Raw genomic sequence first — 19593 nt, 5'->3', positions numbered from 1 at the left:
TTTATGTCTGAGAACAACATTTAAAACATATTTTCAGATTGACCCTATGTCAAGCTTCTAACCACAAACACATTTAAAAAAAACGTTGACTTGGAGACGAGGGAACCGGATTTGCTCCTGTGGGTATTGTCCACAGTACATGTATGATATCAATGTGTACTTGTAAAAGCGCCTATGACTTCGATGACTTCGAGGCGTGAAGATGGACGGTGTGGCGCAGTGCGCTGTGATCATCAGATCAAGGGGTGAAACCCGCCGCTGCTGCGTCTGTAAAGCCGTTGTGTCCTTGGGCAAGACACTTCACCTGAACTTGCTCCTGTGGGTATTGTCCACAGTGACCATTGCATGTATACAAAATATGTGTAATGTGTATTTGTAAAGCGCTTTGAGCATCTGGAAAAGCGCTATAATAAATGTAAGGAATTATTATTATTATTAATGCTATTTCCAGGTTAGGACTCTGGAACTTAAGGACATGCAACAGCAGACGCATGCTTAAAGTAAGAAGAGCCCCAATTTCTGCCAACATTAGGAGAATGATTCATAGTTCTGAACATTTAGAAAGACTTTAATGTCATTAGGTTTTTGGAAATGCGGAAAAAAAGCTGACCATTTGAAGAAGTTGATTGCAGGGATGACAGATAATATTAGGGAATATTCATGTTGGTTAGCTGTGTAATCAATCATGTGGTAGGAAGTAAGAAAAAGGTCATTTTCAGAATAAGGGTCAAAACCTGAATATTTTGTGCATGTAAACATAGTCAATGACCCTGAACTTGCATCCAACCCTGTTTAAGTCAAACCAAAAGTAAATGTTGCTGGCTAACATTAATTTTCCTTCACAGTCGCCAACCTTTGAACATCTTTGGGACCATTTGAAAAGGTGAAACATAACTGTAACCTTATGAGACACATTCTGCGCTGCTCTTAAAAGTGCTGGAATTATGAAGATTCTCATACTGACAGAAACACCCAGCAGCAGGCCATGGTTAAGGCAGTAGGAAATACTGAGAAGTTTCCACTTTTAATAAATACTTTTCCGAGTTTTAATCTGCTCTAGAGGGACATGCTATAGTGGTAAGTACAAAAGATGATGAAAGAAACAGATTTTTGGTAACACTTAAAGGGGACATGTCATGCTCACAGAGGTTTAACATGTATTAAAATGCCTTTATGTTAAACTAACATGTAAAAAACAGCAAAAGTAGTTCTCAAGCAATGGGTGTGTAGATACATTCTAATGTGACACAGGAAGGGGAGCCTATTCTGAATGGTTTGTGAGCCCCCAAAATACTGACTGGGTTGTCCTATTTCACAGTTTGTGGGTTGGTAGGCACTGCAGATCACCACATTGTTGTCACTGAAAAAGTCACAATATGTCCCCTTTAAGAATAATACAATATGTTCTTTTAATCTCTTCTTCTGTTAGCTCCCAGAACTGTGAATGTCGTGATGAGAAGCTTGCACTTTTTCTCGAGAATATCAGCTGCGATGTCTTTCACATAAGGCAATCTGTATTCAGCCCGTCAGGAAAGCTGAATCACTTGTCAAGTCTGTCGCTGAAAGGGCAGATTCAGTGTTACCGTGGCTTCTCTGGGCTCTGGGAGAGGCCTGTTTATCATTTCACATTCATTCTGTCGCACGTGCTCCTCGTTCATCTGCGACACTTCCGTGGAGCCGGCTTCAAACCCGGGCACGGTGTTGGCGACGTGAACCACGTGGACCTTGTTTCTGCCTTTTTTACTAAGGATACAGCTGAACACTTTCTTAAAGCCTTTGCGAAAGTGCTTGGACACCAGAGCGTACACGATGGGGTTGACACAGGAGTTAGCGTAGGCCATGCAGTGGGAGAGGATCCTGAAGGCGTACGTGGTCTGGTTGAAAGGGAAGTCTCCGTACAGGTAGCACAGGATCACCACGTGGTACGGCAGCCAGCAGATGCAGAAAAGCACCGTGACGATGATGATCATTTTTGTGACTTTGCGTTTGGCCCTCTTGGATTCCGACATGCCGTCCAGCGGGTCCACGGCCGTCCACAGGTACTTGATGGTCCGAGTGTACGAGAGACTCACGATGAGCACGGGAATGACGTAGCCGACCAGGAACGTGCACGTGTCCAGCAACTTCCTGTTCTGCTCCTCCCAGCCAGGGATGCACACAGTGCTGTTGGCGTAATCGATCAGGTCATAGTAGCTCAGATACGGACCCGCGAAGACCAGAGAAAGACCCCAGATGATCACCATGGCAACCACTGCGTTACACGGGGTACGCAGCTCTCTGGAGCGTAGCGGGTAACGAATGGCCAGATACCTACAAAGAGGAACAAAATATACATTGAAGTGGGATCCAAAGCACATGAAGCTGATAATTAGCGGACATGCTGAGCCAGTGGGAAAACTATAGGCTGAAAGAGTCGCATGCGTTTTTAATTAGAGACTCGTATCAAATCAGCAGGTGCCCATTTTTCTGTAACGCCTCAATAAAACTAAAATCTCAGAAGAAGTAATTAGGTGTTCTGGGGGGCAAACATCTTTGTTGATTTATGAGATATGTTTTTGTTCTGTTTTGTTTCATCTTGGGCCATGCAGTGGGAGTCATTAGACCAATTTAAAACTTATAGTGCAACCCAATAAAATGTGCTTTCATGCATTGTGATTAATTTAGAGATTTTTCTTGGTGTCCACTCCAAATCTAAAGTAAATGTACAGTACATTAGGGCTTGTTTTAGAGTTTCACCTTGCATGTTATGACTTAAATGTGAGTGAGTGACCTCACAATCTTCCTCCACACTCAGTGTTACGAGTCCTCTTGCTCGCACTGAGGCTTTTGTGTTAGATAATGATCATTCAGCCGTTTGTGGGGTTTATTGAATAAAATCCACCTTAGGGAAATATGCGATACTGGCTGTTATATCCACAGAAAGGTCTAATCTGATTGCACAGACATCCCTTGGTATAGCCATGACAAAAGCACAAACCATGCGTTGTGCTCTGTCTAGATGTGGCTCAGCAGGTCGACGATAATCCCACCATCCATCATGTACTATCATGAAGAAAGAGCCTGATGTTTTCCTGGCAGAGAAGTCTTTCAATAGTCTGTCACCACACTGATTGGCAACGTTTTTGACTCATCGTCACCTGATATGTTACTCTGGGAAGGAACTTGTAAAATTGTATTTGCCATATTCAACACATGGAATATTTTGGATGCTTTACTTCTAAGAGGCAGGTCACCTGAAAATAAATCTCCTCTTCCATGTGCTTTTGCAGGACACTTCAGCCATAGCTCTCCAGAATAAGAGGCAACAACCTCTCTGGTCTCTGAAAAGCTCACTGAAATGGGGCCAAGCACTCCACGTCTAACATGAAAGGACCAAAGCAGATCAGTGAACCTACTTGTCCCTAATGAGATCCACAACTGCGGGTACATTTATCTGGAAGCTTGGATGAAATTGACAGATTAATGAGAAAACATGAGCAAATGATCTGTCTGTTAATGTCTGACAAGATGCAGACTGGGAATGTGTTGAACAAGATTCTGAATCACCACTTTTTCGTTGAAATGGAATTTCAAAGTATCCCCCTTTAAAAACTGCAGGCATATAGACATGAACTTCAGGATATTATGCAAAACTCACAAATGGACTATCTTTTCTTTCTATCTTCCCGCTTCAACTAATTTAGTTGACTTCTACCTTGTCTGTATCAATTGTCTGAAGAGGCACTAATTTGCCATTATTGGGCAAAAAAGCCATAATAACCTTTCAGCATATTGTAATTCAAGTGGTACCCCTGGGTATGTCGCTCAACTCGAAGCCAAATTATAAGCGACATTTTCTCTGCATCTCTTAAACACTTCACCGAAGTCTGTCTCTTACTTTCGGTTGCTTTGCATTGGTTGGGAGTTTTTGCCCAAGCTGTAAGTAGTAACTCTTCCTGGGTGATATTTCCCTTGTTGAATCAGAATTTCACCGTCTGAAAGGATGTGCATGCGCTGCCTTTTTTTAACAGTCAATCAAAAAGCCTCCCTTTCTAAAAATGACCTGTGATCAGCTAGATTTTTCCTTTTACATGTCTTTCCTAAAGGCTGCAAACAGAGTCAAGAGGAGGTGCGAACTCTAGTTTTAAAAAAAAGAAGAAATGTTGAGGGTATTATGCAATGTTGCCTTATGATGCAAAACAAATATATTGCTTACACTTTAAACAAAGAGTAAACAATTATCTCTGAAGATGATTTTTAAATTGTAAGCATTTTTGCACAAATATAACTCATTATATCCTGTTATCTCTGGCTGTTTTACTGTTACCTTACATAATGTGGTTTTAGTGCAAATAAACCCCCTGATTAGTTAAAAAACAACAGCAATGTTTTTTATATTTTATTGAATCATTTTCGCATGGGAACTGGCATAAAATCACAGTAATCGTTTGATCTTGCCTGCAGGCTCACTGCAGCAGCAAATAGCTTCCATTAAAAGACTTAGTGTGTCTGAATGTGTGTGTGTGTGTGTGTGTGTGTGTGCTGCTGTTCACTCTGTGATTTAATTCCTGCTGAGGTTACCTGGTGAAAAGTGTACCTGCTGCTGCCTTTTAACTTTTTACACGGAAATAGCGGAAATCAATTCACATCTCGACTCAGATGTCCTTGCTTTTTTCCGGACTGGGTCTAGCTAGCATCCTGAAAAATCCATCGCATCCTCAAACACAGCCAGTGTGAGCAGAGGGCAGCTACACACTGACTCTGTCCATATTGACTGAGCTGACAATGTTTTCCAATAACTATAATGAGGGCTTAGCATTTACTCTGCGAGGGATATCGTTTTCAGGAAGGATAATGCATGATTCTCTCATAAGATGGCCAATTACAGATGCAGCGCCTCTGTAAGGTCTTATGGGTCTCTGAATTGTCCTACCTCCGGGGTCTTGCTGTTCTCGATGTTCCTGAGGTTGTTTTTCATCTTCAGATGAGACAAATAAAATGTGTGAAGTATAGTCATAGCATGAATAAACAGAGTGGGAACTTGAATAAAAGCTTCCTTGCAGATTGTCTTGATTATTGGGAACTCAAGGGGAAAGAGGTGAGGCAGGTCATGGTAATCGCATGTATGAAGCTATGGTATGAAGTAATGAATAAGTAAAGATGAGCCCTTCTTGTTACAAATTGAAAGTTTAGTGGGTGCTTCTGCTGAGTATAACCTTGGCTGAGCTGATATTCTGTCTTTCAGATGCTGTAGCAGGCTCTGTTTTAAAGCTATAGTGAAGTTACTGGAATCATATGAAACCAAAAAACCTACATAATCCATAGGTACCATGCAATGCTAGCTATAAATAATAAATAGATAACGCTCTACAGTTAAGCTAGATTCTGAAGGCAAAAAAAGGGCATGGCCATATTTACAGGGGTACTTTGACCTGTCACTTCATATCTGAATGAAAAAAGGTGCTATCCACAAGGCTCCATTTTAAAGTCATGCATATGCTAATCCCTTTCAGTTTTGGCAAAACTCTGCAGTTTTTTGCATACAGTGTGTGTTAAGCCTATTCTATCTTGTTGAATATATTTCTGTATGCTGGGTTCCCTATACATTTTTAGATGAATTCAGTATAACTGGCCAAGCAGGAGCCTTGTGCATTTAATCATTACATTACATAGCATTTAACTGGGTTTTATCCAAAGCAACTTACAATAAGTGCAATAAACCATAACGATTCAAACTAAGAACAACAACAACAACAACAGTGCTGACATATTTACCTTCAACAAGCAATATCGTTGTAAGTGCTGGTGCATAAGTAAAACTCTTAAGTGATCTTAATATTTGTTTTCATCTTATTCTTTGGTGGTGATGCTAGTTTCCATAGTAACCATTTAATTGCAGTGAGGCCATTTATTGCAAACTGACTGCACTATAGCCTACATTTAAAAGCTCTCTAGGATAATCAAAAACTACAGAGTGAGGAATTTAAGATGATTCGTATTCATGATGAAGGACTTCCCTAGATATACTGACAATAAGGGTGTTTCTGAGCAGTTTCCAGAACAATAATGCTCGTCAAAACATACAATTCTAACAGAAATCTCAACCTTTAAAAGATTTTTGACACCAAATCACAGCATGAGTTATTCTCTGGTGTTCATGAGATATTATCTGGTGTTCCACTAGGTCTTGGTGTTTAAATGTGGTATTTTGGAGAAATCTTTAAAAAAAATTCTAGAGAGGTGAAACATTGATAAATGTAGCAATATGTCTGTGTAACAAATTGCATGAAACCCAAAATTGCTGCAAAAATATATAAGACCTGTTAGAGAATAATTCTGTCTTTACTTCTAGATATTTAACCTTTCTGCCTGTTGACGTTTATCACCAACCCTGAGTCTGTTATCTCCCGTAAGGGATGTGCTAATGCAGTCATATGGTGTTGTTCCCAGTTTTATGACCGGTCAACTCTCGGTCACAGAGCCTAAAAGTATCTCCAGATGTTGGCGATATCTCCAGTGTTCCTAGGTGTTTACGCACCATCCCCCAATATGTGGATTAACTCTCTGTAAATTAGTTAAACGGTCTATCGAGAAAGAGGCTGGTCAGATTTGACATGGCAACCCACCAGTGCAGTCAGAATCTCTGGCTGCTGTGACTTGTGATGTGAATTTCTCCGGCTGATACTTGTAATAAACTATCAGTGTTTGACATCAAAGCTCCAACTCTCCTCGTGTCTCTCTGAGTCCTGACTCTCCATTGCTGCAGAAGTTTCCCTTACAAGACCGTATAGACTCTAGAGCATGAGCATGGTCATCATACTACGTTTATAATATAAGCCCTTGTGCACTTTTTACAATTTATCTTAATTAATGTGTTAATTAATTTATATTTCTGATGAATGACTAGGATAGGACACAGTGCAGAGCTGTTGCAGATTTTAATTAATTTCAATGAGAATATGTAGGTACAGTTTTGCTTCCAAAGAGGCTGTTTAAATAGATGCATCTCTGCACAGCCTATGTAAAACATTATGAGTCAGGCATTAGCTGACAGTTACTTAAGTTATAATTTTTTAACCTTATTATTGTAAAGTGCCGTCCATAAACATGTACAACAGCTTTGGCACTGCATTTAGCATAGATGTTTTCACTCCTTCAAATCAATAAAATGCGCGCTTGAATTTTTAAATAATTCATGAATCCGTTCTCTTTCACTTTTATGTGGAGGACAACGCATAACCCTGAAAGCTTTAAATATGGCTGAATGAAAGGCAATATTAATTTGAGTTAATTAAAGGGAAGAGAAACTAGTCTACGGGTATGCATTAATTAGTGAATTTCAGATTCAGATTCAGATTCAGATTCAGAATTTAGACCTTTAATGGTTGCTATAATGATATTTTCACAGATTTTACCTTGTAACAGCTGATACTTGCCTCTCAATGTGCATTTCTGAGACGTTACAAGCAAAATAAAATAGAGATACCAAAGTGAGTACAAACTACAGTTCACTATGATAATTGAATAAGAGTTGCAATTTATCAATTGAAAATGGCAAAACAATTAGTTGATTAATTATAAAAATGATTGACTGATAGATTAATCATCAAAATAATTATTCATGTAGTTGCAACAAACAGGAAGCAAAGGGCACCATGGGAAATGAACCAGGAACAACATGTGATTATAATAATTATCTAAAAGACATTCTAAAAGCAATGATGGTTTCAAATGGCACACATGAGCTTGGTAGTTAGGTCACCATTATCTTTAAAAAGTAATTTGTTGTTACAACAATTACATATCTTCTCTTCTGAGGATAATAACTGTAACATACCTGTCAACAGAGACAGCAGCGAGTGTGAAGCTGCTGGCGTACATGGTGAGGTTGATGAAGAAGTGCACCACTTTGCACATGAAGGATCCGAACACCCAGCCCTCCAGAGAGTAGATGGTGGCTTGAAAAGGAACGCAGAAGATGATGAAGAAGAAGTCGGCCACGCTCAGGTTGAGTATGAACAGATTGGTTGTGTTGTATCCCAGCTGCCCGCTCCGCAGCAGCACAGCCAGCACCAGACTGTTGCCGATGGTGCCCAGCAGGAAGATGAGGGAGAAGACCACCGACACGATCACGCTGGTGGGATTCAGCTGGTAGCTGTCAGAGACATTAGTCTGCCCTGCTTGCCTGCTGAAATCCTCAAAGTCAGACATGTTGCAAGTCTGAAAAAGGAAAAGAGACAGAAAAAATATAACCACGTCTTTTTGATTGTTTTTGTATATCTCCTTGGAGATGTTAAAACACATCTACTGAGAATACTGCTGTGCAATTACATTTCCTACATTTCTCTTAGGGATGCAATGTGTAACATATGGGCAGTTTATATTTTTCCAAAAATAATCTTAACACTATCAACTGAATATGGAGAGGTTACAGTGTTGGTGTTGTGTCAGAGATGTCTTTGTTGTGTTGCTGAAATATCTAACAATTGCCCCAGTCCAGAGAACAAAAAAATGAAGCTTCCTAGGGGCGTCGTCAATAACGCATCAATCTTTTTTTTCTTTCATGGTTTTTACCATTAGTAAATAGTTGGAAATAAGAAGTAAGCAACTTGACTCTACTCATCCTCCCAGCCATCCGAGGCTGACCCACCGGGAGTATAGCGGGTGTTTTCCCCACGAGACAGACACGTTCAGTTGGCAGTTGCTAACCGCTAACTTTAGTGGTTAGCAACTAGCATATGGCAGTTCAACCCAGTCTCACGGCATTTCGTGTTATAGTCACGACATTTAATCTATTGATTCGTGTTCACCAACACGATTTTCCCCTTTTTTCGTGTCACACAGAACTATTTTAAAAGCAATGTATTTCTATTGGTAGTATGTTTCGTGCCTGCAGCACGTCTTTTTCTCTGGTCGGGTCGTGGAAGACCGGAAGCTGTGTGGTTCATAAAAACATTTTGTTACTCAATATCAAGCCACGATTATTGTTTTTATTTTAAATCGTATAATGTCGGACTTTTTTTGCCGTCCGTGAGGAAAGGAAATGGGGCGCAGATTACTGAAATATTTATTTAATATTTTTTTCCTTCTAATTTGTTATTCTTTTCTAAATAATACACTCTTATTTACTCAACAATAACACACAATTATCCTTGTTTTTATTTATTTGTTTAATTATATAATATCGGGCTTTTTTGCCGTCCGTCAGGAACTGAATTTCAAAATAAAGTCACTGGAAACAGACGTAGGCGATACACACCCACTGAACTGATTACCCAAGATCCTCAGCTATGGTTGAAGCTCGGTGATTGGATGTTTTAGCCGCAATGCACGTTGGGATATGGTGTTTATGCGATATGAAATCCGAAAACATTTTAAAAAAGAAAATAATACTTTATTCCGAGTGTACTTGCTTTTCTCTTTGAAAGTCATCACATAACGGCATTGTAATACACGGTTCGGATGCATTACATATTACACATCTGCCGTAGTTCTCTATTTATAGAGCCCTGATTAGAAGACCTTTGGACAAACTGGAAGAAATGCCGCCAAAACTGAATACGTGACGTGGATCATAAATATATCAGTAATTAAACAACATCTTCAATTTCTCTTCACACAATACGTCTCCTTGCAGTATCAACACTAATTCGGCTGACTTTTACATTTGATCTAATTGGTAGATAGGTAGTGGTGCACTGATAGACACCCGTTCGAGTCTGTTCGATAGTCTGCCGTGGTTTCATTACATTTCATAGAGCTGTTTGACGCTCGGGGTAACCTTGGCACACTGCCACTCCAACATCCAATCACAGAGCTTGAAGGTTAATCACGGGGATTGTCAAGCAAAGAGACTGTAGTCCCAAACGATAGCTGAGGATTATGGGTAGTGTAGTGTCCATCCTAAACTCAGAAAAAACTATTTGTTTCTCCGAATTGAAGGGGGAAAACACAAAAGCATTGTACACAATTTAAACCAATCAGTGTTGTGTAATTAACAAGGATAAACTGAAGTTTTTAGTTGATGAGTACTGCAGATTACTATGCAAACTTCGAGAACGGAAATACTGTTTTCACCCCAAGCTGTTGCCTGGCAACGCAATTCTGTTGATAGTTATTTCATATTGCATTAACACCATATCCCAATGTGCATTGCGGCTAAAACATCCAATCACCGAGCTTCAACCATAGCTGAGGATCTTGGGTAATCAGTTCAGTGGCTGTGTATCGCCTACGTCTGTTTCTGGCGACTTTATTTTGAAATTCAGTTCCTGACGGACGGCAAAAAAGCCCGATATTATAGAATTAAACAGATAAATAAAAACAAGGATAATTGTGTGTTATTTTTGAGTACATAACAGTGTGTTATTTAGAAAATAATAACAAATTAGAAGGAAAGAAAGATTTAAAAAATACATATTTTGTCAGGGTGCGTGGAAAAGGTAGGACCCAAATGCAGAATTTTAACAAAAAGCGAGCTTTATTAAATAATAAAAGCTGTGTCTAAAGGCAGTATCCAAAATATCCCAAAACAAATGAGCAGCACAAGGAACATGGACCGTGGAATAACATGGAGGGAAAACAATGGACCGACATGGAACACAGGGGAAGACTAGACTAAATACACAGAAGGGTAATCACAGGACAAGACACAGCTGGGCAGGGGAGGGAGAAACACAAGGGCAACAGGTGAACACAATGAGACAATCGGACACACCAGGGAAACTAACGACAGGGAGGAGGACCAGACAAAACACAAGGAGGAAGACAAAACACAGAATGAACAGACTTACAAAACCCATAACCAGACAGACAACACTAAAACTGTGACATAAACCTAGGAGTGTGACATATTTCCGTATTCTGCGCCCCATGTCCTTTCCTCACGGACGGCAAAAAAAGTCAGACATTATACGATTTAAAATAAAAACAATAATCGTGGCTTGATATTGAGTAACAAAATGTTTTTATGAACCACACAGCTTCCGGTCTTCCAAGACCCGACCGGACACAAAGACGTGGTGCAGGCACGAAACATACTACCAATAGAAATACATTGATTTTAAAATCGTTCTGTGTGACACGAAAAAAAGGGGGAAATCGTGTTGGTGAACACGAATCAATAGATTAAATGTCGTGACTATAACACGAAATACCGCTAGAATTCAGCCCGAGCAAACCCTCGCCATGGAGGCCCGAACCAAGGGTATTAAACCAAATCAGTAAAGTTGATGTAGCTGCCGTTACACAGGTTACACAGGTTACACAGGTTACACAGGTTACACAGGTTACACAGGTTACACAGGTTACACAGGTTACACAGGTTACACAGGTTACACAGGTTACACAGGTTACACAGGTTACACAGGTTACACAGGTTACACAGGTTACACCCTGCACTCGACCAGCTAGCTGTTGCTCCCGGTTTTGGTGTATTTGCTCGCCAAATTGCCACCACAACAGGCGCTAACTGAAGCTCCCCTCCAAGGAAAGCAGTCCCTGTTAGCTAGGAGGACGAAACATATTCTAATTCACTCGTCTCTACTAGCCCGAAACCAAGCTAATACATAACATATCAAATGTTAATGCCACAGTTAGCACAAAGCACAAAGATGAGGCTAGCGTTAATTTAAGACACCTGAAGATTATAAGATAAAAGTTTTATTTTGACTGTTTTAGGAGTTGGCCAATTTTGGATTCAGCCTTGCTATTAGTGAGTAGTAGATTTATTTTAACAAACTGATGGACCCAGTAGTATAGGTTAAATGCTGCCCCCTATATTTCATCGGATCAGGCAGCACAGTAGGCTATATCACATTGCTATTTTAAAGACAGGGCTTATAAACTAGTGATACCATGACAAAGGAGGTTCTTTTATGATGAGTTTGTTTTTGCAACATTAAAAATGATACTAAAAAAGATGACGAGCCTGCATGCACCATAAGATGATTTTATCCAATTAATCCCCAGTGTAGTCATGTCCTGTGTATTAATTAGACAGGAATGAGAGGTGGTTTTTAATTGCCATGGTGACGTGCTATCCAGGGAATATGTCCTTGTTTAATTACAAGTATGGTTGCAATACAGCTCAATTAAAATAGAGACTAATTTAAAAGGTTATTCTCAATTCACACATTGTATTACACCCTTGATTTGGGGTTTTTTTCTCCCTCACAGCCAACCACTCACCCCTTTCCTCTCTAAACCAAGGAATTGTGTCCCAAAACCCAAAGCAGCCTGAGTGCTTTCCTGATTCATTTTCTTAAAAGGACGAAGCTGGGGTATATTTTATTTTAGCCAAGAACATCCCATCCTTATACAGTGAGCAGGGATATATTCTGTCATTCTCTGTCAATAACAAAATCTGCTTCTGAAGTGTTGCAGTGTGGTTACAAAACCTTCCATGACATCAGTGTGCACTTTCTGGCTGGTAATTGGTGCAAAATTGAGGCTTGAAGGTAAAGGTACACTCTTGATGGTGAAATTGATGGGCCACAGTGAAGAGTATGGAAAACTAGAATGATGTCTCCCAACATGAATAGATGTTGTAAAGGAGTTTGTTTCTTGATGAAATGTTGAACTACGCCTAATGTTACAACCCTGTGTGTTTGGTCATATTCCATATTTGTCAGTGCATCTGTTTGTTAAAAATTGGTTGATGTCTATGGAACAGAACTATATCTGAATTCAGACATTACATAACAATACTTACATAGCAATTTCCAAGAAACAGAGATGATCAATTCGATTGGATAGGATTTATGGAATATATTCATTCTTTTAACGCTTACACCCTATACTTATTCCCCACTTTTCAAAAGATTTCTTAGAATCGGAATGTAAATTGCTTGAGGTTGTCACAAGGTGACATTGCATTGCATTGGAGGTAATGATAGGCAGCTGAAAGCAGGTGCAGCATTATGTGGTTCAAGTGTATTTCAATAACAGCCTGTCTTCCTACAAAAAACGACCATATAGGCCCTTATTACGACCAGGGGCACGTTTTAAAGTGTATGTTGTTTCGTATACGACCACCAGAGGTGCTCTAGTGGTCGTGTAAGAAACAATATGCTCCCGGCCCGTTCATTGCAAACGCTCCGGAGGGACGTTTATTCACAAATAATCCTCTCTGTGAAATCACTGTCAAATGATTACACAGTGATATCTGCATTACTCATCCACTAAAAAACATCATCCTTGTTAATTACACAATATTGATTGGTTTAAATTGTGTACAATGCTTTTGTGTTTTTAACCTTCGATTCAGAGAAACAAATAGTTTTTCGGAGTTAAGACACTACAGTTTCCGAAGACACTACACTACCCAGAATCCCCAGCTATCGTTTGGGACTACAACATCCGCCTTGCTTTACAAACCCCGTGATTAGTCATCAAGCCCTGTGATTGGATGTTGGAGTGGCAGTGCAACAAGGTTACGCTGAGCGCCACAGCTCTATGAAATGGAATGGAACCACGGCATACTTTCCAAAACTGGAATTGGAAGGTGATTGTCAAGTGCCAAAATAAACTATGCAATATATTGGACGTTAAGTACTTTGTCAGACTTCATATTTATCTGTGGATAACCCCAACGTTTTTTTCTTATTCAAAAGAAGACCTTAACTTAAAGTATTCTTTAATGTTTAAATAAAGCCTTATTAGTTTGTCTGTTTTGCACATCCTCCTCTGTCTTTGGACGTCCTGCACTAAACTGTTTTACTGTAGAGATCAGTATCTTCTTGATATTTTCTATTCTATATTTATATCATGCCTTCTACTTTCCCCCAATTTTGTATGTAGGCTACTCTTAATATTTAAATGTTTTCATCAAATAAAACGTATTCAACAACAATATTCAATAACGTGCTTTAACCACTAGGCGGTGCGGGTTAAAAAAACAGTGGTGTAGTTAATAAAACATAATAATATCAAACATAATATGACTATTAACTTTATTGTGAAATTAAAACAGAACGGTAAAGGAAAATACAGTTTCAGTCTCTGGATTTGAAGCTTATGCATTGTACCATGAACCTGCAAAACCTGTAACAGTCAACTGCATGAGGAGTTGGAAAGGTAGTTCAGTAAATAATGTCTTTAAAAACTACGAAAAAATCCCTTTCTATCAGCTGTGCACCGTTATGGTGTAAATATAGCCTATCTACCAATTGGATCAAATATAAAAGTCAGCCGAATTAGTGTTGATACTAAAAGGAGACGTATTGTGTGAAAATAAATGGAAGATGTTGTTTAATTGCTAATATATTTATGATCCACGTCACGTATTCAGTTTTGGCGGCATTTCTTACAGTTTGTCAAAAGGTCTTCTGATCAGGGCTCTAGAAATAAATATCTACAGCAGATATGTAATATTTAATGCAGCCAAACCGTGTATTACAATGCCGTTATGTGATGACTTCCAAAGAGAAAATCAAGAACACTCGGAATAAAGTATTATTTTATTTAAAAAAAATGTTTTTCCGATTTCATATCATATAAACATCATATATCCGAAATGCATTGCGGCTAAAACAATCGTGATTTTAGCCTATCAAAACCTCTGAAAAAAGAAAGGTGTCTCTCAGAATCGAAAGAGAAAAACCTATGGGAAAAACACAAAAGCATTGTACACAATTTAAACCAATAAATGTCGTATAATTAACAAGGATAAACTGATGTTTTTTAGTGGATGAGTACTGCAGATATCACTGTTAAATCATTTGATCATTGGTTTTATTATGAAAACGTCGGGACCGGAAATACTGTTTTCAACCCGTAACTTTACATTTACATTTACTTTACCTCAAATAATCTACGTAATATCTATCAAACTATAGATCCTACATATCGACTGGACGTGGATTCCAAAAGTACAATATACACTTCTCGCTAGAAATCTAATCAAAAAGCGTTTTAATGGCCAAACTATCCTACAATTTAGGATTTTACAGAGAGGGTTATTTGTGAATAAACGACTATCTGTAACGTTTGCATTCAACGGGAGCACTAGAGGGCGAAAACTTTCAAACGTAATTATAGGACGTATTAAGCGCTTGAACAAACGACATATTTGGTCGTAATAATGGCCTGAACAATCGGCCCATTTGGTCGTATGAGTTGGAGGACTTGTTGTTCAATAAGCACTTTGTGCTGACTTCTGGAAAAAATGAAAAATTCATTTTTTTCTGTCATGTAGACATCAAAGGAACAATTACCTTTATGGACAAAAATCCCATGTTAACCCCTTTAAGTGTTAGCCTTCATTTAGAAATGGCACTTTTGTCAGAGCCTATTTTCATGGAAGCAAAATGCAATTCTGTTATTTTCTTTGTTAGCACAGTTCTTTTCATGAAAGAAAGAAAATGCACATATTTGATAATGCCAAGCCCATAGAACAACCATCACAGGTTTTCAGACCAAACATGACATGAATCCCCCTTAAGTGTGAATGAAGCTCGATCTAAATTGAACTGAAGAAGCATGAATGAAGGTTTGTAGTTGTCCAGAATAAACTAAAAGAGTAGTATTTGATGTGAAATACATGCAGAATGATTTATTAATGGCCTGACATACAGTATATCTATACCAGTACAAATGTGATCATTTATCAAACTTGTGGACTGAATTTTAATAGCAGCACTAAGAAGATCAATCAATTCAGGGTCCTCTGAGCTGGACGACTTACATTGGTCTCTATCTGCAGCCGGAGGAAAGACACAGGGACCGGCTACAAAGTGCAATGCCGAAAAATACCTACTTGAAAAATATTCAATGATTCCCTGTCTTACAGTGAAGTGTTATCAAAATCAATTAATGCATATATGATCTCCCACTGGTTATAATACAACATTTGTTTTGAAGGAATATGCTCATGAATAATTTTGGTGATTTGTCCTTATGTAAACTATCAAATAACTGTGTTATTACACAGTGTAGTGATACACAAAATCACTTCACATAATGGTCTTCTGCTGGTTACACTACACTTAGTATACAACACTTATTGTGAAAGAGTATAAATTAGGGTGTTTTTTCTTCTGTAAAATATTTAATAACTGCACTGATACACTGTAGTGTTACACAAACACAATCACTTCACACATTAATGTTGTCCTCTTGGTTACACAAGACTAACAAGTTTGGCCCAAAATATTTTGCATAATTTGGGTGATTTTGAATGGTGGAAACATATTTAATAACTCAACTGTTATACACTTGAGTTCTACCAAAATAGCTCCTAATGGTCTCAAACTGGTTGTATTACAACATGTATTTCAAGCAAATGCTTTTGAAGAAAAAATAGAGTATAAAGTAATACAGTGCTCCCAAAATCCCCAAAATCTCTCACACATTGAAGCTCTCCTATTGGTTATATTACAGAAACACATTTCTGCATACTTTTGGTGAATATGACTTATATTAAATAATTTCAATGTTATATGTTGTAATAATACCAAAATCCATCAGCAACTTGCACTTCAAAACAGAAACGCCTGCAAGCGCAATTTGTGTTTAACAAACATGCTGTCAACGTGTTTAATTTTGACATGATGACAGCAGCGGCTGGGGATCGAACCACCAACCCCGCTCCCTTGATGGTCTGATCTGGGGCTTGCCCAGCTGATACTGAATGTCTCTCTTCTGCTTTGAAACTATGTTGTGACCGTTTTTAAAGTCATCCCCAGGCTTTCATTCTTCCATTCCGCAGTAACCAAGCTCAAATGAATTATTAAGCATATATTACAATTTCAACATCCTCTGAGAACTGTTGCCAGTCTGTTTGCATAATCAGAATTGTGACGGATAGCAAAATTAGAGCATACACTGTTTAAAGTCAATGGCACATAAATGACACTCTCAAGTGGAGAAAGTAGAAATCTGTTCTCATTAACCCTATAAAGAAAAGAGGAGCGTCGTGGGTCTGTACTGCAGTGAAATGTCCGTCACAGCTTTTTGTCAATACTTAATTTCAGAAGCCCCTTTCATGGGGAGTCTGATCCTTCCCATTAGAGAAGACTCTTGATATTGTATTTTCGACTGCAGTGGGATATCAGGGCTACGACTCCAGCCTGCAGAGTCTCAGGGGGAATCCGAGCACACAGGGATGGACATACAAGAGATTTTATGAGCTGGAAATGAAGCGTGTGGGACTCGACAGGTTGTGGAATTCCCAGACTTTGGCTGAGCTCAGCATAACTGTATACTTTTTGTTTTAGAAATACAACAATGACTAATGAAAACATCTGACCCAGAGAGGAGGAGGAGGAGGGTGATGAAGGAGATCAGAAATCAGACTCTGGGAAAACCTCTTCATTGTCACAGGAAAGTCCTCAAAAAAAGCTGAGGAGGCACAGGTAAAACAATATCACTATAGGTTGCATCTTTATCACAAAACAACCAAGCTAGAAAATGCCTGGAATTAAGGCTTAATTTTGCAAGATTGGACACAGATGAATAACCAACACTGAGCAGCTTTCATATTTCTGCATCATGTAAATGAATCAAAAGAAAATGCTGACTGTGTGTCATTTGAATTGCAAATGTTGCAACATTTCTATCCCACACAAACAGGAGAATCAGCATGCAGATGAGGCAGATGCAGTATGATAAACCTACCAGCCTGAAGATGGGAGATCAGTATCCAAAGCTTCCTCCTAGATTATGAACGAGGCTCCCTGCAGACCTGCCCTGTGAAGATGTTCATACTCTAAACAGCTAAGGCTCTTCTCTGCCAGTGTTCATCGCTATCTGCCTGTGTTGCTGGCACCTTACTCTTTCTCCGCCTCCCCATCCCCTCCTGCATCCCCCACCCCTCTCCCCCTAGTGAGGACTCCTCCTCCACATTCGCTTTAATGTTCACACTACACTGCAGAAAGGCATGGCATACAGCGGAGGTATGGAGAGAGGCTGCGGTGCTCGGTAAATCCATTCACAATCGCTGCATAATCAGGAGGTTCCCTAAGAAAACCCCCTAAAACAGCATCGATAGCTATTCAAACAAATGAGCCTGTCTACAGATGAGGCAGTGCCTGCATCTTCACCATGGCTTGATATCTAATGAGTCAGACCAGGGAGAGAACAATTCAATTTAGCAAATCAATTCAGGAGAGACACTGGAAAAACAGTGTGGACATATATAGTGCTCTTACTAATTAATTTGTAGTCAACTTTTGAAAAAGAGTAGTTCTTTCTAAGGCTAATAACTTCAGACCTACAGCCATGGTACTTTAGCATTATACTATATATTATTTCCATTATTTTTGAGTGAGTAAAGAGTATGGAAGACACCAAAATAAACTTGGATCCTTACAACAAGGGGGATGTTGCTGAGAATATTCCAGTTAAAAGATCCCTTCCTTGCAGAAAACAAAACCTGGGTGCAGGATTTAAGCATCAAGTTCATTTATTAAATTAAGATGGTGTGTCATTCACGTTTCACGAGATAAATACTGTCCAACTTCAATCCCAACGTTGGTCATAGAATGATTGGATGCCACCTGAACCCAGCCACACCGCTATCTTGTCGCTAAAATGTCAGATATAGTAGTTGAAGTTCCTGTCAAACATTCAGAGACAACTGGTCCCCTTTTATAAAATGTACTTTTATTCTATCCTTTTCAAAAATATTTCAGGGAATCTAGTCACTCCCAATTCACTATTTTCTGAGTATTCGGACTAAATAACCCGTTATTTAATAACCCAGTATAATTTGGCGGCATTAGGTGCCTTGTTCATGAGACATCTTAACACTCTTTTTCTTTTGCCTAAACATATATATGTATCAAGATATGCGTTTTTATATCGTTGGTATCATTTGTGACAACCAACTAAGCCCCTTTGTTTTCACTCATTATTTATTGTTCACATTGAAATATTAACAATATACAAAGCTTGGGTAACAGATCCAAATCTTCAGGCTATGTTTAAGGTGCATCTTCCTTCATCATGAATAGTGTCAATCCTCAGGCTTAACATGAATACATGACTATTTGTTCAGGGATCTTAGGGATGAACTGCTTTGGAGGGTTTAGATATAATACCGTAGTTGAACAGCATTTGCCTAAAGGGAAGGTTATTATGAATTGCAAGATAACCATAATAAGTCTTTCCTAGCTTATTGTTTAAAGTAGATCACTGAAATAAAATAAAGACAAAAGACATAATATATCCTGCTTGAAAATATAACTTTTAATATTTATACACATAACTATGGAGTTAAGGTTGTATTGAACTCACCGCACGTCCTGTCCAAATAAGCAAATAAATCAAATGCTGTAACGTGTGGAATCAAATCCACAGCAGAGGTAAATCAATAAAAAAGGGTTACAAAAATCAGAAAAAGGTCAGACTGTTTTTTTTATTTGAAACCGAGCATGACTCACACAACGGGAAAAACAGTCATCAATTGGGAGTTCGTGCCTTGAGTCATGTGGTCATGACGAATACCATCTGCTGAGGCCTCTTGATGACATATTTTGTAGTGTTATAATACAAATGCACAAAACAGTGTTCAAATGTATTTATTGTGATTTTAAATGTTTATGGACCAACACATTTTCAGATTTGGTTTCATGTTTTGATAGTCATTTTGAGAATGAAACACCCACACTTTGG

At 38.8% G+C, this 19593-nt stretch overlaps 1 protein-coding gene across 2 annotated transcripts; it reads right to left on the bottom strand.

Annotated features, from left to right (window-relative positions):
* Positions 1–339: 339 nt before the first annotated feature.
* On the bottom strand, positions 340–17745 carry galr2b (galanin receptor 2b). 2 transcript variants are annotated; one of them, XM_034220164.1, is made up of 4 exons: positions 17596–17745; positions 17228–17319; positions 7817–8199; positions 340–2310 (listed from the first exon to the last, which is right to left on the bottom strand). In XM_034220164.1, exons 2-4 carry the CDS (start codon positions 17291–17293, stop codon positions 1548–1550), a joined length of 1212 nt encoding a protein of 403 aa, XP_034076055.1. In that variant the 5' UTR covers positions 17294–17319; positions 17596–17745; the 3' UTR covers positions 340–1547. The 2 variants fall into 2 exon arrangements, with proteins under 2 accessions (XP_034076055.1, XP_034076056.1); XM_034220165.1 differs by lacking the exon at positions 17228–17319.
* Positions 17746–19593: the final 1848 nt, after the last annotated feature.

Source organism: Gymnodraco acuticeps, unplaced genomic scaffold (genome assembly GCF_902827175.1).
Source record: "Gymnodraco acuticeps unplaced genomic scaffold, fGymAcu1.1, whole genome shotgun sequence".
NCBI classification, from domain to species: Eukaryota; Metazoa; Chordata; class Actinopteri; order Perciformes; family Bathydraconidae; genus Gymnodraco; species Gymnodraco acuticeps.
The sequence above is the reverse complement of the archived record's forward strand: the minus strand, read 5'-3'. Positions and strand labels throughout refer to the sequence as shown.